Source organism: Triticum urartu, chromosome 3 (genome assembly GCF_003073215.2).
Source record: "Triticum urartu cultivar G1812 chromosome 3, Tu2.1, whole genome shotgun sequence".
Taxonomy (NCBI): Eukaryota; Viridiplantae; Streptophyta; class Magnoliopsida; order Poales; family Poaceae; genus Triticum; species Triticum urartu.
In genome coordinates, this window is record NC_053024.1 from 22,042,388 (window position 1) to 22,064,437 (window position 22,050).

The window sequence follows — 22,050 nt, forward strand, 5'->3', positions numbered from 1 at the left end:
TGATCGTAGGAGCCATCGGGTCTGACGGCGATGGCACAGAGGAACTCTCAATGAAAGCACCAATGTCGGTGTCAAAACCGGCGGATCTCGGGTCCCGAACTGTGCGTCTAGGCCGGATGGTAACAGGAGGCAAGGGACACGAAGTTTTACCCATGTTCGGGCCCTCTCGATGGAGGTAAAACCCTACGTCCTACTTGATTAATATTGATGATATGGATAGTACAAGAGTAGATCTACCACGAGATCAGAGAGGCTAAACCAACTAAAGGATCGTTTTCATCGAGTTAACAAAAAAGTTGGTTGGCTTGCTGCATCTTGGCAAAAGGCTACTGGAATTTATGCTAGCGGACAATCAGATTTACAGTTGCAGGAGAAAGCTTTGAAGTTCTATGAGGAAGACTACAAAGATGAACAATTCAAATACATGCACTGTTGGAAGGCTGTTGAAGGTTGGCCAAAATGGGAGACATACATGCAGATGCTTAAGAAGTTGAAGAAAAGAAAGGTTTCAGAGGTTGTGGAACCATTAGAGGACTTGGAATCAGATGAAGATCCACGCCCACGAGGGAACAAGACTGCTAAGACTGAACAGAAGAACAAGGCCAAAGGCAAAGGGAAGACGTTGATTGGAATAGAAATTGATGAGATGGAGGAAAAGCTCGACAAGTTTATGGCTGCTCAGGCTGAAGCTAACAAGGGTCGGAATGATATGGTTGAAGTGGCAAGGCTCAATGCTATTGCAACTAAGGAGAAAAAAGAGGCAAAAATGTTGGATACGTTCAAGTGGCTCTTTTCACAAGACACAACAAGTATGTCGGACAAGATGAAAGCCGAGCATATGAAAGCTGTGAAGTCTATGTCTGAGAAGTTATTTGGCCCATCGGACTGTGGTATGAATTTAATTAGCTGAATCAAATAGCTGTTTTATTTTCTCTGAAAATTGGACATTTTGTTTTACCATACTGCTTGTGTTAAATGCCTTCACTGTACCAAACTGCTATGTACTCGGATTTAGCAAATGGTGCTTCTGTTAATGCCTTGACTATACCAAACTACTATTTAGTTAGAAAATTTATGCTTGTGTTAATGCCTTGACTGTACCAAACTAATATGTAGTTAGAAAATTTATGCTTGTGTTAATGCCTTGACCGCATACAGTCCCAATACTGCCTTGCAATCCCAGTACTAGCAGTATTTCCAACGTGTTGACCTGTATTGCACCGGTCTATTGTACTACCTACCTCCAACTCTATATAATGCACCACCTTGTGCACGAGCAGAGCACCATCTCTACAGTCCATTGCATTTCTGAGTCATTTCCATCCCTTCAAACAATCCTCCCAAGCATGTCAGACCACTCTGACTCCAATGATTCCCATGAGCTTAACAACTTAGATGATAGCCTAGACGATTACATTGCCGAGCAAGATATCGTAGATTCCTTCGCTCGGATGTTTGCAAACAAGTTTAAGGCCAGACTCGCAGCTCTGCGTGCTGGATTATCTTGTCGCCGAAGTGGTACCAGAAGGTACATACGGAGGAATCGTGAGGAGGCCCATAATCTGCTTGTGGCTGACTACTTCGCTGAAATTCCAACCTACAGCGATGCAATGTTCAGGAGAAGGTTTCGGATGAGAAGACCTGTCTTCTTGCGTATTGTGAGTGCCTTATCAGAGTGGTCTCCCTTTTTCACTCAAAGGGTAGACTGCACTTCTAGGAAAGGGCTCTCACTGCTGCAGAAATGCACGGCGGCTATTCGTATGATGGCATACGGTACCCCTGCTGATGAACTGGATGATTACCTGAAGATCGGTGAGAGCACTGCATTGAAGTGTTTGAAGCATTTCGCAAAAGGGGTGATCGCCAACTTTGCTGGGCGTTACTTGCGACGCCCCACTTGTGAGGATGTGGAGCGCTTGCTGCAAGTCGGCGAGTCTCGAGGCTTTCCTGACATGTTGGGAAGCCTAGACTGTATGCATTGGCAGTGGGAGAATTGCCCGGTTGCTTGGAAAGGACAGTTTACTCGCGGTGACCATGGTGTCCCTACTCTCATGCTCGAAGCAGTAGCTTCATATGACCTTTGGATATGGCATGCCTTTTTTGGTGTTGCTGGTTCCAATAATGACATAAATGTGCTTAATCAGTCCCCATTATTCATTGAGGAGTTGAAGGGGGAAGCTCCTCGCGTGCAATATACTGTCAATGAGAGGCGGTACAATACTGGCTACTATCTTGTGGATGACATATACCTAGAATGGGCTGCCTTCGTCAAGACAATTCCACTCCCCCAAATAGAAAAGGACAAGCGGTTTGCACAACTTCAAGAAGGCGCTAGGAAGGATATAGAACGTGCATTCGGGGTCTTGCAATCTCGCTTCTCTATTGTGCGTCGTCCAGCACGATTATGGTCACGAGCATCTATTGGAAATATTATTAAAGCATGCATCATTCTCCACAATATGATAGTTGAAGATGAGAGGGAAATGGTCACCACTCCTCTTGACTTGAATGAGACTCCGGGGTCATCAGTTGTTTTACCTCTAGAAATGAAGGTGGGTGGTAACACATGCTTTGCTGATGTTCTTCAGAGAAATGCTGGAATTCGTGATCGCTCAACACATACGCAACTCAAGAGGGACTTGGTTGAGCACATTTGGAAGAGATATGGCAATTAGCTAAATAATTAGGTATAGCTTCTCTATACGTAATAAAATATTTCCTCGTACTCCTAGAGTGTACTTGCTCAATGAGTTATATGCATGACTGTATTTGCGATATATTACTTGTACGACTGAAAAAAAGTTGAGTAGTCGTGTGATTGTTATTCTCAAAGCTAGTGTGTAGCTCAGCTAACTAATGCATAAATTATTGAATGGTGGTAACAACCTTGTTCTTTTCTATCTGTTATTTTTCAGGCTGGGATTGGCAAGCTGAAGCGCTTCATGGCATTTACAAAAATGAAGAGGTTCATGGCATCTTACTGGAGTTTGCATGGCGCTGGATAGAGCTTGGTCTTCTATATTTTGTTAGCTAAACTGCAGGAAACCTTTGCCTTATTTCGTTTAGTTGATTACTCTTTTGCGACTGGGTCTTGTTTGAGCTTGTGGCCGTTTTATGTAAGAACTAAAATAGAGTGCACTACTACTATGTTATTTTGTAAGAATTTCTACTTCTGTTAAACTTTGTTGGCTGTAGTGCTATCCCAGTTTGAAGATCTTTTGTCATGTATGTGCTTGCAAGCAAAGCATCATCTATGGTTACAAAGATGTGTTCCACTGTTGATCATGTGCTTTTTCTAGTAATTTAATGCTTCTGGTTTATTCTCTCTCTTGTTACATACAGCTTTAACATATGATCCATTGAAGAGCTTGTGTGATGTATTGTTGGTTGCTGATGTGGACAGCTGTACCAACAATTTAACATACAGACTGCTGCGGATGCTCTTAGGGAGAAGCTTCGGAGCGATCCACGAGGATTCCACGGATGATTACGAGAAAGAAGACGACGAGACCTGCGAAAGGCGTCTGGCCTCAAGTCAAGCGTGCATGCACGGCCGTTGGATCGCTATCGCTGTCGACTTGCCTAGGTGAAAAGTCGCTGCTCGCCAAACAGGGAAACAGGAAAGTTGATTCGTACGTGTATGGATCGGTGGCTAGAGCTAGCGAGCTGGTCCTCATCCTACGATGGAGAAAGGAGAGACCCGGCAAACGGATATCGACGGCGTGGCGACAAGGACGTGCCACCTGCTTCCTATTTCCACGTAAGCTAGCTCCTCGTCTCTCTCTCTCTCTCTCTCTCTCTCTCTCTCGAGCCGGGAATCAGTGGCTATGGCGAGAGTTACTGTTTGCTTGTAGTATCAAATATACGATGAGACATTGGTGTTTTGTGAGAGCATTGGGCTCGTGTGGTGTTTGCTTGATGAGACGGAAGAGATGAGTGTGGGTCGACATGCATGCATGGTCCAACGGACTAGCTATAGGGGGGTGGAGCAGGAGCAACGGATGGAGTAGCCACGATGGAGCACCCGAAAGAAGGTCGGGTCCCACCGCTCTCCTTGTCCAGTCTTCGCCTCTACCTGCAGCTGCTATAGCTACCATTGGGCAGTGGACGACGGCCATGAGCGACCCAATCAGTACCTAACAGGAATCCTTGACCAGTAGATATCGATAACTAAGGCTAGTCATAGTGGGAATAATTTAGCTAGTAACATAGCGCACTTTAAGATTTTTTTTGCTTATGTGGCATGTAATTAATGAGAGATGGTAACATAATACTCCCTCCGTCACGGTTTAGAAGGCGCGTTTGGAAATTCTCTGGGACCTAGGTGGTTATTTATTGGTTGTGAGATGGGCTAAAAATAGCATTCACACTACGCATGCATATAGAAATAGTATATGGGAGTACTAATTAGCTACTAGAAATAAATGCAATGTGCCCTAAACCTTGTCTTTTGTGGAAACGCACGCAAATTTAACTATGCCTTCTAAACTGTGACGGAGAGAGTATGTTACTGTAACATAGCGCTTTCCACAACAAGATGAGTCTATAAACTAATAAATAAAGTCATCTAAGATATTATTATTATATTACTTTCATTATGAAGGTAGTAAGTTAGGCTAGTGTCATATGCATGACACTAGTTTAAATTACTCCCCACTATGACCAGCCTAAAGCCGAACTTGGTCAAGTTACGTGACAGATCACAATAAATATGCACATGCATGCTTTTTTAGCCAAGTATGCATGTCGTTTCTTTACTTCTTTTGGAGAAAACAAAAGGGTGCCAAGTCCACAGGTTTATATAAATACATATACCAAGTATAACTTCCAAAATGGTGCAATTTCAGTTTAGTGGAAAGGAAGACTCAAATTGTAAGTTTTAGAATTGCATTATTAGTAGAAAAAAAATCTCAATTACCATAGATATAAGTTGACACTTTTTTCCCACTAAGAGGTGTATTTTATTGACTTATAATGTCGCATCAAGAAAAGAAATGGCCCGGGGTGACGGCAAATGCGTTTCGTGCGGTCAGGATGACTCATGTGACCATATCATTTGTCAGTGCATCACCGCCGGGTTTACTTGGAGTGTGCTGAGGGCGCCTATTGGGTGCTCCTGGAACCCGATTAACTTCTCGGATGTCTATCGCCTCATAAGAGGCACAAATGCGCAAGACCGTAATGTAGCCTGGGTGGGCTTTGCGTCTCTTAGTTGGTCCTTATGGACAACTTGCAATAAAGCTTTAATGGAAGGAAAGTTTTTCCGGCATCCGGTAGACTTGATCTATAAATTGGTAATGTTTTTGCAGCTATGGAACTTCTGGCAAGAACAAGGGAGCGAGGAAGGGTGGAGCTTCTCGCCAGCAGCCTACGTGCAAGATGCGTTGAACTCCGCCGCGCCAACACCAGGGCTGATGGGGGATAGAGGCGTCCTTCATGGCTTTGCGGGATCCTTTGATCGCCGCATTCTTTTAGCGCGTTGCGTCATGTCTATGGGTCCGTAGGACCTTGTATTGCTCGTTTGCACTGTTTCGTTTGTTGTACTTCTGTCCGGATTTTCGTAAAGGCCTCAGTTTAAGGCCGATCACATGCCTCCGCTCTAAAGAAAACACAAGCACGACGAGATACATCCAGCCTTTGCATGACTAGAATGCACATAATAAAAATGGACACACACAAAGAAATAAATGAAAAGAAGGAAAGGAAAAAAAAAGCACAACCTCTACATGTCTTGTCCAAGCAAACTCACACATGGAGCAGCAATCATCAACATCAACCATCGTTGATGACAGCATCCAGACTACGAAAAAAGTGCTTCAACAACTACACCGTCAAGAAGGGAACACCACACAAGTATCGCCGTCGCGAGATCCATCCACGTATGCTAGATCTTGAGTTTTCAGCCGAAGAAAAAGTTTGAGCAAACTCCAAACAATATGTCCGACAAATATATGACGTGGAACACCACCATTGACAGGTACCACTAGTCCAAACCGGACCTCGAGTTTTCACTCTAAAACTTGATCGCGACCATGTGCTCAATAACACAACTAGACTTCAATCACCATGTACTGTTGCCCCCACTTCTGATGAAATGAAGAAGCTGCCTTGTGTTCGATGGAAACATTGTGTAGTAGTACAACAAGGATTATTCCCCTGTGATCATGCTTTCTTCTATGAGATAATATACAGTGCTCACCTCATTACCATGCATTATAGGTTTGGTCGCACGACGCCACGGTGGTTGACCTGCTATCAATCAGCAGTTAATTATTAGTCGATACGACGTTGACATGGACTGGATTAGAGTAAATTGCACAAAACCACCACTTTGAAGACTAGGTTTGCGAAAAACACTACAATACATTTTTTTGCAAAAAAACACTATATTTTCAGTAATGTTTTTGCAAAATCCACCGATCAGCGGATTTGGCTCTGTTAAGCACGCTTATGACAGCTGGGGCCCCTTTTTGCCTACGTGGCGTAAAATTTCATGCTAGGTCAATTTTAATCTAATTTTACAAACTAGTCCATACATTTTACACAGACGCCCCTAAAGCAAAAAGAAAAAATGCAATCAGATCCTCGCCACAGGTTGGGGCGGTCAACGCAGCCTGCGTTGGGCACCTCCTCGCGCAGGAGGCCAAATCGCGGCAGCGGCGACATCCCTCGCCGGATCCCGCAGCCGGCGCTGGGCGCATCCTCGCGCTGGAGGCTAATCGGGGCGGCGGCGTGGCATACCTCGCCGGATCCAGCAACCGTCGATGGGCGTCTCTTCGCGGAGGCCAAATCGTCTCTTCGCGGTGGCGCGGCCTCCCTTGCCGGATGGGGATGTGGCGGCGCTGGGGCAGAACGGGGCGACAAAGCAGCGCGACATCTCTCGCCGGAGGTGCGACGCCTGGAGCGCGTGCGCGCATCGCCGTCTGCAGCTCCTGTCGAGGGGCGCGGGGAGCGTCGGGGCCTGCTCGAGGTCGGCCCTTACCCGCCTGGATGGTGCATGGCGGCGGTGGCGCGGTTGAGCAGAGGCGGGCGCAGCTGGCAAACGCTGGAGCGTGGCGGGGCAGGAAGGTGAGCACGGTGGCGGCTGGCGGATGGTGGTGACCGGCGCCATCGAGACGGTTGACTGTGTGGCAGGACATGGCAAGGGCCTGGGCAGCACATGAGAAAAAACTTGCGGGTGTTTTAGCTTTTTTACCCGTCTAACGCTGTCTTGGGTAAAATGTTATGCCACGTCTGCGAGAAATGGGACCTATCTGTCATAATCTTACTTAACAGCGCAAGATCCGCCGATCAGTGATTTTTGCAAAAAGATTACCGTAGACGTGGTGTTTTCTGCAAAAGAAATGTATTGTAGTGTTTTTCGCAAACCTAGCTTTCAAAATGGTGGTTTTGTGCAATTTACTCACTGGATTAGCTTCTCAAATGAGAGTTCATACGAGAGCCAGATGTACACGCATACCTTCTCGTCCCCACACCGGTCGCGGAAGCTGCTTATATATATATTCCGTGTGTAGTGCTCTGAATATATAGTAGTATATGATTATATAAACTGTTTCAAGCTTGGAGCATCGATCTTCCATGATTGAACCTTGTAGATCACTTAATCTAGCTAGCGGCGTCTGTATGTCGACGAAAGAGACCGCTGTTTTGATTGCTCGATCAGGACGATGACAACCTAACACCTAACCGGGACATGAAGCTTTAATTAGTTATCCTGCGAACTCCATAAATCACGCTCGACTAGAGCATTATCTGCCCTGGATGAGGTACGTATAGAAGAACAAGCTGTGAGTTGTTTATGAAGAAATTGAAGAGCAATCGAACAGCGGGTTGGAGGGTGGCAAGCAATCATGCATGCAGTGGGCGGTGAGGCGAGGTACGTGGATCCTACAGGGAAAGCGGCCAGGCCAGGCAACTGGAATCTGGCTCGTCCTTGCGGTGACTCATCCTCCCCACTATTCTATGATGATCGACCGATGGTGATTCGTCCAGGTAGATCGTTTCTAGTGGTGTGGACACTGGGCGCCACGTCTGAGAGGTACGTGTGGCACTGTTCCGCCGAGGTCGGCACGCGATGGCAGGACGGTTTCGTACGGCTGCTTACGTGTACGCGTGGGCGTGGGACGTGGCAACTCGTAGGAGAGCACATGCATATCCAGTATCTGACTTCATTTCTTTTTTGACGCACCTATATCTGAATTCGTTGGGTAATACTTCCTCCGTCCGAAAATACTTGTCATCAAAATGGATAAAAGAGATGTATTTAGAACTAAAATACATCTAGATACATCCCTTTTTATTTATTTTGATGACAAGTATTTTCAAACGAAGGAAGTAGCAGGAGTATTTGTTATCTAATCAGCCCTGCTGCCGTTTCCATTTTTGTAGAAGAAAAATAGAAACCGAACACACGGTGCAGTGCAAGTTTACCCTCTGGTCCATAGGTAAACTCACAGAAAAGTGAAGTACGGAGTAAACATGAGCAGCTAGGCAGATGAACTCCCAGCAGATAGCTTCACCCATTCCGACGACATTGATTTCGTAGCCCCTGTGCGGATTCTTCGTCAGGTATTCCATGGAAGCATGAGCAACATTTTTCTGACTGTAGCAGGACTCTTTTTCTACGGACTTGAGTTTTATTTCTTTCTTGGTTAACAATTTTTTTTAGGCAATCCTGGTGAACAATCGTACAGGGTCGAGTGAGCCTGAGCGAAATGGACATGTCTTTTACGATCGTGGGCCGAGATCAGGAGAGAGAAGAGAGAGACGAGACGCGTTTTGCATCTGTACGCCCAGCTTTCTCTAAAAAAAACAAATCTTAGCCCAGCTGCTCAGAATGAAATGGTAGCCGTTTTACTTGTTTCTGAAGCCTTGGCCCAGTCTCTCGACTGACCTGCGAACTCTAAGGCCCATGTTTTCTCAGAAAAAAAGAACTCCAAGGCCCAGCCCATCCGCAAAAATGGAAAGAAAAAAGAGGAGAAGAGCGGCGGTGGTGTGGTCCGTCCTCGTTCCGGCGTACCCGCACGTGTCGCGGCACGGCAGACGGCACCGCCCTCCGCACCCAACCACAATTCCTGCTCCGGCACCCCCTTCTCCACCCTTCTCTCCTCTCTTTCCCTCCCCCCTCGTCGCCGGCGAAACTCCCCGGATCCATCCGTCCCTCTGTTCCATCGCCACCCTCTCCACCTCCAAGGGTTTAATTCCGAGGTGACGCGCACCGCTCCGCAAATTCCTTTATTTTTTCGTTCTAAAATCACGAGATTTTGTCCTGTGAATCCCGCCATTTTTAGTTCTAGGGTTTGATCCACCACCGCATATGTCTTTTATTTTGTTTGTTTTCGGGTTCTTGTTCGGAGACGATGAGGGTTCAGTAGCGTCCCCTTTGTCGGGGTTTAACCCATCCATCCTTCAATCGACAGCGTCCCTTTCGCACTTTCCAGTCTAGATTCAGTTCCGGTGCTTGATGATGCGAACGGAAATGCACTTGAAATACCGCTGGTGCTTGAATTGACGCGTGCTTGCTTCGTTGGTTCAGGGTGACTTTCCCAGCATCTCCAGCCTGCCTCCGGCGTAATTCCATTCCGCGTCTTCGATGCGTGGTGGGCGCAACACGGTGAGACCAAGATCGAGCTATGCTCTTATATACGTACTCGTCACACAACTCTGCATTGCATTGCCGCATGATACAGCTCTGCATTGGATCTCTGCTCTAGTATTGCTCTGCAAAGATTGCCCGGCTGTGGATTCGGCGTGCTCTATGAGTTCAGTAAGTCGTAATTGCGCGTGGCATCTAAATCGATGACTTTTTTTTCTTGTCAGAAAGCCAGCTGTTCTGTCTGAAGTACGGCTCAAATTAGACTGTTACTGCTGCATTGTGACCTAATGTGTAGACTTTTGTATGCTACTGTAACTACTCCACAAACATGTTTCTTCAGGATATGATGATCTCTTAAGAATCAGAACAACACTAGTAGGCCTAGCATATTCAGATAACCCATTCGACGATGCAGCCAACTTCTTCAGTCGAATTTATGCCATGGTGCAGTTTGCTTACATTGAGCTGCTGCCTGCTGATACCCACCATTTATATTTTCTTATAGCAGAACTGCGCACAGACCACCGAGGGTCTTGGCGCACCGGTTTCTGGCCAGCCGGCTAGGATGCAGCAGGTTCAGCACACGGTTCAGACGCACGGATATGGACTGGCCAGAAAGCACACATACGACTGGGTCGTTCTTATTCTCCTAGCCGCGGTCGTGGTCGTCTTGCATTATGCTCCCCCGTTTAACCGGTTCGTCGGGAAGGATATGATGACTGATATTAGGTACCCGGTGAAACCAAGTACTGTGCCAGCATGGGCTGTTCCTGTATGTTTCTGAACCTCTCCAGTTTCATACCCTGACGAAAGCTTATACTCACCCTTCTCTGATACTCACTGGGTGCTGGACCTTTCAACAGGTAATCTCTATGCTGTGCCCTGTGCTTGTCTTCATAGCACTGTATGTTGCTAGAAGAGACGTCTATGATCTTCACCACGCAACACTAGGTGATTAATTCTGTTTGTGTCTTCATCTGATGGTTGTGTTGTTCTGTGCACTTATTCTGTAATTGCGAAGTTTCGCATGACCCTGTTCGTGTATGGAAAATGCAGGTGTTATTTTTGCTGTGCTGATCACTGCCGCTTTCACTGATGTGATAAAGAATGCTGTGGGGAGACCTAGGCCAGACTTCTTTTGGCGGTGCTTTCCTGATGGAAGGCCGGTATGCATTTTCTGACTTTTGTATGTCCGTATAGTTCCATACTTTAAAGTGTTGGCATGTTTCATTGCTAGGTAAAATTAACACGGCACTTTCCTGGCATGTTTATCTCAGGTATATGATCAAGTGACAGGTGGTGTGATCTGCCATGGCGAGAAAGGTTTCTTAACCGATGGGCGCAAGAGTTTTCCTAGTGGACACACGTCGTGTAAGTTTGTACTGTTACATGCATGTCTACACTAGATGCGATGTTGATGGATAGAGCTCTCTGAGGTAGATTGTCAACAATTGCTGCATACCTATTGTAGCTTATCTCCTTTATAGTGCTATAAACTTGGACTTGACTTGATAGTCTGGATACCCATGCTTTGTGTTAGGTAGTGATCTCGATTCTCAAGTTGATACTGTGAATAATCATATCACTTCCATTGTTTCCTCCAAAATAGAGTTGTACTACAGTCATTCTGCATGCACAGTCAGTATTTAACAGAATTTGCATTGCAGGGTCTTTTGCTGGACTTGGATTTTTGTCACTATACTTATCTGGCAAAATTAAGGCGTTTGATCGCAAAGGTCACGTGGCAAAGCTTTGCATCGTGATTCTTCCTCTTCTTCTTGCTTCGCTTGTTGGGATTTCTAGAATAGACAACTATCGACACCACTGGGAGGATGTGTTTGTCGGCGGCCTGATTGGTTTGTACTTCTTCCCCGCTCTCTTCACAAATGCATGGCATCCTGTGGCCTTCAGTAACCATGTTTAATCGATGTATTTCAGGATATATCATGGCAGTGCTGTGCTATCTGCACTTTTTCCCTCCTCCATATCACCATCAAGGTTGTTCAATCTCCACAAAAATAATGAAAATATCTTCTGCTATTAGTTCAGTTTCTTGTCTAGGTATTATCAATTTATCGTTCAATATTGTGAATTTTTCTGTTTGATCTGACAGTCTCATCTTTTTTCCCCTACAAGGTTGGGGGCCCTATGCATACTTCCACATGCTGGAGGAGCTTGAGGCAGGCAATTCAAATAATGCACAAAACCAACAGTCTGCAGGTCAGCATCATATCGGATTGACCGGCCAACACCATAACGGGAGATCAAGAAATGATTTGGAATCTGGAAGTGTGTAACTCACCCCTCTGTGGAACCGACTAGCGTACCTTGTACAGTAAGCATGCCTTAAAAACTTCTTTATGTGTGCACTTAGCAAGTATTAGGTGTTTAGAACTAGATATGTGCTATCTCCACCTCAGGTTTATGCCTGTTCATCTTGTGTACAAAGATCACTCGCTCAGTATATTCTGACCTAGTTGTTCTAGGGCCACCTGTTGTATCTAAATCATGTGTTAACATCGTAGACCATGTGAGTGGCCGGTGGAAGTACTGAGTACGAACTTATTCCGCTGTTAAACATGCACAACTGAGCGGCGATAATGACAAGCATATCTAGAGGCATTGAACATTCTCTATCAGGTTGCACCGCCCGGGGTAGCTAGTGGTCCAGTGGCTCTGTATCTATCAGTTCATACATAAAAGTGCAAACGTATACTGACCGACTGTATTTATTCCCCGTCCTTGGTCTTATTCCAAGCTGGGAAGAAGAGATTGACACGGATCAATCATCTTAGTTGTTGAGCTAGAGGCAAAAGGCAGCAGATCCCTGAAATCTCTGCTTTACACCATGAGGGCAACCACTGCAGGCTCTGTGATTCTGTGTTATGTTAATCTTGCTGGAAAGCATTCCTTAGTGTTGTTAAATATGCTTCTGTCGCACGCACACTGGAAAAAGCTACGAGCTTCGGTGTCTGTATTTTATAGGTTTCAACAAAGCGGTATTCGCTTCTTCGGTAGAAGTGCACTGAGCATCCCAATGCGTGTGTTTAGCCGGAAACCAATAATGCCATTTCAGGTGGCATGATTGGCACTTCAAGCGCAGTGAAAACAACTAGATTGCGAGCGGATTCTTCCACTTTCGCTTTTTTTTTCTTTTCTTTCAAGAGCGCAGACCACGGAAGGAAAGGAAGTGTCCCTTGTTTAATCTTATGCGGTCGCCATAAGTAAGGTAAGTTCTTACTATCTAGGTAACTTTCTATATGCTCTGGTTCCTCTTCAGCACGGGGCAAGAGGCTGAAGGAATAAGTTGGAAGAAAGTCGATTAACTTTCAGGGTGTGCTACTGGACCAGCACAGGTATATGCATACAAAACTGAAAATGGTATCGAAAATATGATTCATGGGCAGATCTGCACTTTCGTTTTCTGAGAACTAGAACTGCAGCTCTTAACACTTTAGAGTTACGAAAGCGAACTGAAAAGGAAGTGAAGTGCAAGGTAGGGTCCTTTTTGTTTCAAGAGCATTCTTTTTTGTTTCTTTGAAAACTTCCAAGATAGAGTGAGTTGTTCATTATCTAGAAAAACAGAGTGAGTTGCAAACCTATATCTGTCACTTTATTCTCTAATATTTTGCTGGCAGAAACTTTGTCCATGGGGTATCTGCTTTTACCTCGCCTTGTTGTCCAACTTCCAATAGATACATATGGGCGACTTTCTCGCGCATTCCGTGACATAGGATGTTTGTTACTGATTATGTCACACCAGTGACGAAATCTAATGGGTGAACAGTCCTTCTATTTGGAGAACTGTTGGTAGTTACACAATACTCTGTGTATGGTTTTAGCAGTAGAGTTGTATTTAGCAAATATGCTGATTCGGTGCAAGATTTCGCCGAGCTCTGTTCCGAGCAGTAGATGATGATCTGCCAACAAGCAATAAACATCTTTCCTGCTGCTCAGTGATTCAAAATGTTTGTGAGGGAGGTGAAAGGGGGAAACACCACACAGCGAAAACAGAGGCATGTGAGATTTGGCAATGCTTTCTTTCACTTGATTATACGTATATGATACAAGGCGATAGCAGCTTGAGCTAAATTACAAGAAACTACACAAACTGACTGGTAAAGGTAAAACCATCTGCCAACAAAAGCTTTCTGGAGCTGCTGGTTCTTCTCTCTGCTGTACAAACATGGAAGCTCTGTCAAAATCCAAAGCCTCCGGTTCCTCTCAGACAGTGGTGAATCTAGAAAAAAATGGAGGGCGGGCTGGGCTGCCTGGGTCATGCAAATATGTGTTGGATTGGGCCTGCAAGTAGCTGGGCTGGGCCTTAAAATTAGGGGGGGGGGGGGGGGGGGGGGGGGGGGGGGGGGGGGGGGGGCTTGAGCCTGTTAAAGCCCCTCAGTGGAATCGCCCCTGCTCTCAGACACACTCTATGCTCGAGGTGCCTTTCCGTTACGGCAGATAGGAAGACGACTGACCAAAACCCAAACAGAACAAGAAGAGGAAAAAAGACAGAGCTACTGAATACAAGACGTAGGCGGTAGTGTTTAGGGAGAGGGAGGGATTTGATGGGATGAAGTGCCATGCTAGCTAATCCTAACGACTAGCTAGTACCTGACGATGGTGGTAATCCGTGGCGGCGTTGTTGTCCCTGTGATCAGCCGCAGCCTCGTGGTGGGTCGGCGTGTAGGTGCCGTTGCCGGTGTCGTCGCCGACCTTGTTGTGCCACGCGGGATGCCTCGCCGGCGTCTCGCCGCCAGCCTGGTCTTGCAAGTAGGCGGCGTGGCTGCCGGCGTGGGCGTGGTAGGCCTTGTGTCCGGCCTCGTGGTTGGCGACGATGGGCGGCTGCCGGTACTCCGGCGCCGGCTCCGACCAGTAGCCGTGGCCGTGGTTCCCTCTGCTGCGGCCGTAGTCGTCCCGCCTGCGGCCGCCGAAGCACGAGCCGAACTCCAAGCACATTCTTCCCTTGTGGCGAGTAGTGAGGTGGCCGACTCGGCGCCGGGTGCTTCTTCGAACTACTCTAGCTGGGAGCTACTGGTAGTGGGAAGCAGCACTATCCTGGAAGTAGCTGCTGGGGGTGGGTATCTCAGTGGTGGTGTTGATGGCCCTGAAACTGACAGAGTACTTATATCCGTTCCGGGTGGGGAGATTAGAGCTCGTGCTGGACGCGACGTGTGCGTTCGAAGCCAAGCGAAGCTCCGTAGGAAGGGCGGGTTGGGTCTAGGTCCCGGTCGATCAGGCTCGTCCAACTCGCTCTCCGGACTCCGGTCTCCAGGGCCGGTCAACCGCGCGAATCATGGATGGATGGAGGGAGGGAGGGCGGTGCAGCCGGACGGCAGAATATCTTTTTGGGGGCCGGCTGTGGATGATATAGGGTCTCGTCAGGATGTTGGACTGGCCGAGTCGTCGTACCGGCCGTGTTTCAGTTTCAAGCTTTGAACACGGCGCACCTTGGGGTTGGACTCTTCGTTCACTGGTTTTCACCGAATCTGCTACGCGCTGGATTCTTTTACCCGTTCAAAATTGACAATTTTGCCTGAAAGTACAATTAATCATTTTCTGTAAGCTCTTGTTAGCGGTGGCGGAGCCAGCAAAACTGAACGAGAGCTGAACGTTGTTAAGCTTTGTTGGGAGAGGCAAGTCCATTGGCAATTTAGAAGGGTTAGGCACGCTACACTGCGTCATTGGTGTTGTGGGATTTCCATAATTTTTCTACTTCATCTGTTTTAAAACAGGGCAACGATAGGCGCCAGCGCACCGGCCTAAAATTTCGGCCGGTCTGCTGCTAGCCATCCGATTTGAAAGTAGCGAATCGTCAGATCTCGCCTCCTCTTCCTTCCCCTTTACCGTCCTTTCCCACAGGCACAAGGAAACAAACACAAAAAGTGCCATCGATTCATGCCTGCGCGACCTCCATGCCTGCACGACCTGGAAGCTCCGCTGGTTCCCCAACGCTCGTCGCTCGCCGTCGGCATCGCCGCTCGTCGGTTGCAGCAGAAAAAACAAAGCAACACCAGCTTGAAAGCAAAACACATGGTTCCAGCAAATAATTAATATGGTTCCGGCAAAACAATAATGTGGTTGCAGCAAAAATACTATGATTCCAGCGAAATACATTGATATGGTTCCAGCAAAAAACACACATGGTTCCAACAAAAAATTGATATAGTTCCAGCAAAAATGAAAAATGGTTCCTCAGAAGAAGAAAAAAGATCAATGCAGCCAAAAAAAATATTCACGGCGTCATCGTCGTAGCTGCCCCAGCACCATCCTTGCCGATTGCAACAAGTCAAAATGCTGGTTCCAGCAAAAAAATCTGTGCAGCGAAAAATCATGGCACCTGCGGCCGTGGTCGCCCGACATTGTCCCCTCCTATTGCAGCAAATCGAGAAAATGGTTCTAGCAAAATTTGAAAGTAGTTCCAGCAAAAATTAAAAAAAGAACAACTTACCACGACGGCCACCGTTGTCGCCGTCCACCACCATCCTCGCCATTGAAGCAAATCCCGGCGCTGGTTGAAGCAAATCCCCATGCCGGTTCCAGCACCGGGTCCCAGGGCATCCCCTCTGCACATCGTCGTCGGGCCGAGGACACAAACAGCCTTCGCCGCAGGCCGGCCGCTCCACGACCTTGCTCGATGGGCGCAACTCGCCGTGGCCGCGGGCGCATATCATCATGGTGGCGCTTCATGGACGCAGCTCCTCGCTCGCGTCGGCTTCGGAGCACCTCAAGCACAGTCACCGGCGTTGGGCTTGTGGGGATTGAGAGACAGAGAGAAGAGCGGCCAGGGAAGAAACTGGATAGATATTCGCGTGGGGGTGAGGATAAGGTTTCTGTGACGAGCGGTGGTTAAGCGACCACGTGGGTCCACGTGTGTGTGCGCGTGTTGTGCGATGAGGAGGGACCGGCCCAGTTTCGGCCGGTGCGCCGAACCGAACCGTTTCCCTTTAAAATATGAGGTGTGTTGGTTTTTTGAGAAGCCAATCCTCTTTAAGCTTGACTAAACTTTTAGAGAAATATTTCAATATCCATAATACCAAATCGGTACCATTAAATTCATCATGAAATGAATTTCTATATTTTATTTATTTAGTATTGTGGATGTCGATTGATTTTAAAAATTGTTGACTCAATCAAAATTTTGAACCAAATTCAAAATTGAATACCTCGGTTGAATAGGGGAGCTCCAAATTAGGGACTATAGTGGATTTAAAGGATTGAACGACAAAGCTCCTTGAGAAAAAAACAATGTTGAGCCGATCAAAATTGGGTGATCTGATTTTAAAATGGAGAGCCTAGTTGGTTGTGATAGCTCTAAAATTAAGGACCAAAGTGTATATATAGATGGACAGTGATATCTTCCGAACATTCTCAATTTAAGTGACATATCCGAACACACCCTGGCCTAACTAATCACGTGCGTGCAGCCCGCTTAGTAAGCAAAAAGCGAGAGAAGAGCATGCACGGCCTTGCCATATGCATGCAAAGTAATATAAAAATGTGATGATGTCAGCAAAAGATTATCTTTTGTTTTGAAACTTTTAAATGTTCTGTAGCTCAAACCGATGGTCGGATTGAAAAACCACTTTGACATAAAAGAAATTCGCCGTGACGAGACCTTCAAAACTAGATCCCATATTGTTATGTTTCGATAACTTTTTTGTTTTGGGCCAAAAAATACCAGACCTAGTACAAGTAAGTTACCACCCATGCAGAGTGTATATTACCATGCTGTTTGCAGAGAAGTCACCGAGGTTATTTTTTAATCAATTCCTTCCCCAGGTCTAAAATTTACTAATGGTACCCCCATCAACGTTGTCGTGGTATTTATGCCTAAGTTATCATGTCCGTGGTGTGTTTGTTGCCATCATGTAATACACAAGTTATCGGATGTTATGTATTCAACAACCTTTTAGCCCAGGCAAATAGTTACCATAGTATGTGCACCTAATTATCAGGTATGCAGTACATATATTACCATGGTATTTAACACAAACCTTATCGGCGGTATGTTTTCCAACTACCCTCCCCCCTCCTCAAATCAAAGTTACCGCGGTGTTTGTACCTAAGTTATCAGGTCTACGGTGTGTCTGTTACGATCATATTTAGTTACTGCCGTGTTTGTACCTAAGTTATCAGGTTTGCGGTGTGTCTATTACCATCATATTTATAAAGTTATCAAGGGTGTGTATATGCCATTTTTTTGCCCAGGTAAAAAGTTACCGCAGTGTTTGTGCCTAAGTTAACGGATCTGTGGTATATATGCATATTACCGTGCTATCTAACATGAAAGTTGACTGCGGTATGTTTCCAACAACTCCCCCATCAAAGTTACTGTAGTGTTTGTAGCTAAATTATCAGGTTTGCAGTGTGTGTATTACCTTCATATTTTTAAAGAAATTATTGGGGTGTGTATTCCACAACCTATTTTTCCCAGGTAAAAAGCTACCACAACGTTTGTATCTAAGTTATCGGGTCTGCGTTACGTATATTACCGTGCTATTTAACATGAAAGTTACCCCGCGGTATGTTTTTCAACAACTTTCCCATCAAAGTTATTATGGTGTTTGTACCTAAGTTATCAGGTTTGCGGTGTTTTTGTTATCATCATATTTATAAACAAGTTATCGGGGGTGTGTATTCGACAACTTTTTTGCCCAAGTAAGAAGGTACCTGCAGTGTTTGTACATAAGTTATTAGGTCTGAGGTACGTATATTACCATGCTATTTAATAGGAAAATTACGGGCGGTATGTTTTCCAACAACTTTTCACATCAAAGTTATCTCAGGTATTTTGTACCTAAGTTAAAGTTATCTCGGGTATTTTGTACCTAAGTTATCACGTTTACAGTGTGTCTCTTACCATCATATTTCTACAACAATTATCGGGGGTGTGTATTGAGCAGCATTGGCAAAAAAGGTACCGTAGTGTCTGTATAGAAGTTATCAGGTCTGCGGTGTTTCTATTAACATCATATTTATACAGGAGTTATTGGGGGTGTGTCGAACAATTTTTTTGCGCAGCTAAAAAGTTACCGCAGTGTTTGTACATAAGTTATCAGGTCCGTTGTATGTATATTATCATGTTATTTTACACCAAAGTTACCGGTGACATGATGTCAAGAGGAAGTAAATTTGACAAATTAAAATGGACCTCTCGTATTTTCTTAGGTAAAACAATGTAGAAAAAGAAACGACAACAAATCTCTGGCTACGAGAGCCTGTCGTAACTTAAAGTTATAAAAGCAGTCTAATATATATCTAATCACAACATACACTCTGTTTAGATGGTTATTCGGTAGATTGCTCACTTACTAGGTTCCAAGTTCATCTTCCCAAGTTGCTTTTTTTTACCGACATAAAAAAAGGAGACAACCAAAAAGGAGACGTGCGGGGATCGAGCGACCTAGGCCGGGATCGTTCGGATATGAAACGAAAAACAAAACGTTCGGAAATTACAAATTGCATTTATAGATAGATTCAGTTATATATTAGGCTTAAATCAATGATGTTGTTGGCGAGAGGGGGAGGAGGGAGCCCCCCCTGCTGGTCCCCGGTCCTTGTTAGTGTTGTTGTTGTATCAGAAAGCAACCTTGAAAATGCTTAATGTCTCGTCTCTACACTTGAAGACATACAAGACCCAAACATGCGAAGTTGAAACACATACATAGTTTGAAAAAAAAGTACACAAACATGAAAACACTTAACACTTAAAGCGACATCGTATGACGGCTTACACTGCCTCATGTGACTTCACCTTGAGTGCCATCATCAGCATGGGGCGCCGAGCTCATGGTGGATGTGTGGCAATGGTGTAGTGTGGAGCCAGTCGTGCTGTAAGACTCTGTACTGCACGTACGTGTGTTATCTTCCCCACAAAACATAGGAAGAGGAAATGACTACATTGTAAGGGCATCAATCAAAGCATGTCACCACCACATACCCCAGGCCACACATGCTATTATGTCTTAAACGAATCTTTATAGTTTATAAAGTAACTTTCATCATGCTATTTCTTATAGGTTTTCTCCATTGTTTTATATTTTATTGGACCAACTTACTAATAATGCGCCAGAGATGCAGCTGCATGTCTAATGCCTATGCCGATAACTCATCATTTTTAGTATAGCTTATCTCTATGTAATTAACAATTTGACAAAGATAGCCTTTTCTGGCTTTGAATACCTATCTTCTTTTATAGTACTAACTTGTTTATTTTCAACCGAGGACGCAACAATACAAAAATTCACGCGGAAACAACATACTAACATTTTGACTAAGGGAGGAGTCAAGTGAATAGTATTGCCTGAATTTTGTACTGGTAGAGTAGAGTACAATAAGTGAATTGGGGCCCCTAAACTGGTAGCCTACCAATTGTGGCGGGACCATATACTAGTTTCTTTTAATAGCTCATAAAAAGATGAGCTATACTACATTTTTACTTGCTCATTTTGTTTAAAGAATCATCGTGATTTAAAAAATGAAGACGTGGGGTGTCAACCACGGAAAGGTAGCAAGTAACCAAGTTTGGTGGGCCCGTCACATGATATTTATTTTTTGCACAAGGACATGGTAATGTTGCTCATGATTTATCCATCATGGCCGAGCATTTGTGGGGATAGGGTTGTGGGCTGCGATCACGACGCCTTGTATCGGGCGGTGTTGCATTGCAGTCGCACCAGTTAGCCATTCTGGAGGTAGGCAAAGATGTCATGGGATTTACCTTTTGGGTTTGGCAATCTGGCAGATGGTGTTGGTGCGCCTGTTGCCTTGCAGACAACAAGACTAGCTGTGGGCGTTACTTCCTACTTGTTGATCAAAGCTTACGGACTGTCAGAACACGACTTCTTCAAGATACATATGACTTGAATCTTAGATTGGGTTCCCAAACATACCCGCTAAGCAGTCAGAATGGCTGCAAGAAAATCCCCTCGAAATGCAAACAATGCATCGGTCATGATTCAAAACACAGTTTGAATGTCAGACAATCTTATGGTTAGGAGTAGAACGAATGAAGGTTGAGGCTTTGATTCAACCGACACTTCTCCGCCTTATGGTTAGGGAGCAGAACGGATGAAGGTTGTAACATTCTCTATCTTAGCATTTTTAGAAAAGAATGAACTAGTCTTCCTCTCTCCTTGTTACAATAGTGAGTGTACATCCGAAAGTGCATAGGAGCACTCGGCGACTCAGCCCACCGAAATCTAACTCATTCATTAGTCTCGGGATTCGCATCTTCTATATTAGCCGGTCTGTATTACAAAGTTGTGTGATCCCATAAACTTTCGTGTATCTATGTTGATACTCAATGTACTGACATTCTCAGATAGTCTTGTTGGCCGCTGGTTGTTGAGATCGACCGAGTATCCCAATAATCTAATTAATGCATCTGCGCCTCCCACCAACCCCTCTTCCCTCCACCACTGACCTTCCCCAGGACATCCGTTCTTCCTCATCCATCCTCCCGTGAGTCCTCTTGTACAGCTCCTACCCATTCTTCCCCACTTATTCTTGCTACGTGGAACAAAGCCCAGAGGAATATTAGGACGGCCATGTCTGCCCTGGCCGTCGTCCGAGCTTGCCGGGTCCTCCGCAACCACTGCCGGCGACACCATGTTTGCCCTGGCCACCAACAACAACTCATGCGTTCTAGGAGCCAGCCACAACATGTGAGAAGAAAACCATGAGGAAAATATGCCATCCATGACGAGCAAATCAAGGTAGCTCTCGTCTGTGATTGCCACGTTCTGCGCACCGCGTCTGCACACCGCGTCTACCTTGGGCGCTGAGCCGCTGACTGCATGTTCTGCATGACCACGTCCAGCGACAATGTCGTCGCCGGCATCGCTTCCTAGGATGACATGAGCTGGCCGCCTGTACATCGTTTTGTCCTGGTCGTCCCGTCGTCGTCAAGCTCGGCATGGCCATCATTCGCGTCCTGGTCATCCCCGTCGCCGTCAAGCTCAGGATGGTCGTGCTTCTCCTCAGAACAGTGTTAGTGTACATCCTGCTAGCCATGTTTGAGGCCGTGTGCGTCATGCCCGTGGCCGGCGTCCCCACATGTACGGAAGCGGATTAGGAGCACTCGGCGAAATCACATACGCATCCGTACGCGATTTCGCTGTCATGTATGTGATTTCGCCGAGTGCTCCTAATCCGCGTACGGGTGCGTACGTGATTTCGCCGAATGTACGTGATTTCGCCGAGTGCTCCTAATCCGCGTACGGGTGCGTACGTGATTTCGCCGAGTGCTCCTAATTCATTTACTTTGAAGTGACACAGATCCCGATAGAGCACGGGTGCGTACGTGATTTCGGAGGGCTGCGTCGCCGAGTGCTTTTAATCCGCTTCCGTGTACATCGATGAAGGATACCACCCACCAATTAACCCATGCATGTGGCATTTGACCTTTATTTATTGTGCATATGTCTTTCTACCCACAACAATGATATCACATC

General features: G+C 45.8%; 2 protein-coding genes across 5 annotated transcripts; both read left to right on the plus strand.

Annotated features, from left to right (window-relative positions):
• The first annotated feature begins 1,318 nt into the window (after nucleotides 1-1,318).
• On the plus strand, nucleotides 1,319-2,675 carry LOC125547739. Its single transcript, XM_048711530.1, has one exon. It carries the CDS (start codon nucleotides 1,347-1,349, stop codon nucleotides 2,673-2,675), a length of 1,329 nt encoding a protein of 442 aa, XP_048567487.1. The 5' UTR covers nucleotides 1,319-1,346.
• A 6,342-nt stretch (nucleotides 2,676-9,017) lies between these two features.
• Nucleotides 9,018-12,194, plus strand: LOC125542474 (putative lipid phosphate phosphatase 3, chloroplastic). 4 transcript variants are annotated; one of them, XM_048705521.1, is made up of 9 exons: nucleotides 9,018-9,207; nucleotides 9,536-9,613; nucleotides 10,104-10,367; nucleotides 10,459-10,546; nucleotides 10,652-10,761; nucleotides 10,873-10,966; nucleotides 11,263-11,451; nucleotides 11,534-11,593; nucleotides 11,732-12,193. In XM_048705521.1, exons 2-9 carry the CDS (start codon nucleotides 9,593-9,595, stop codon nucleotides 11,890-11,892), a joined length of 987 nt encoding a protein of 328 aa, XP_048561478.1. In that variant the 5' UTR covers nucleotides 9,018-9,207; nucleotides 9,536-9,592; the 3' UTR covers nucleotides 11,893-12,193. The 4 variants fall into 4 exon arrangements, with proteins under 4 accessions (XP_048561478.1, XP_048561481.1, XP_048561480.1 ...); XM_048705524.1 differs by lacking the exon at nucleotides 9,536-9,613 and having other exon boundaries at nucleotides 11,732-12,194; XM_048705523.1 differs by lacking the exons at nucleotides 9,018-9,207; nucleotides 9,536-9,613 and adding an exon at nucleotides 9,646-9,766 and having other exon boundaries at nucleotides 11,732-12,192.
• Nucleotides 12,195-22,050: the final 9,856 nt, after the last annotated feature.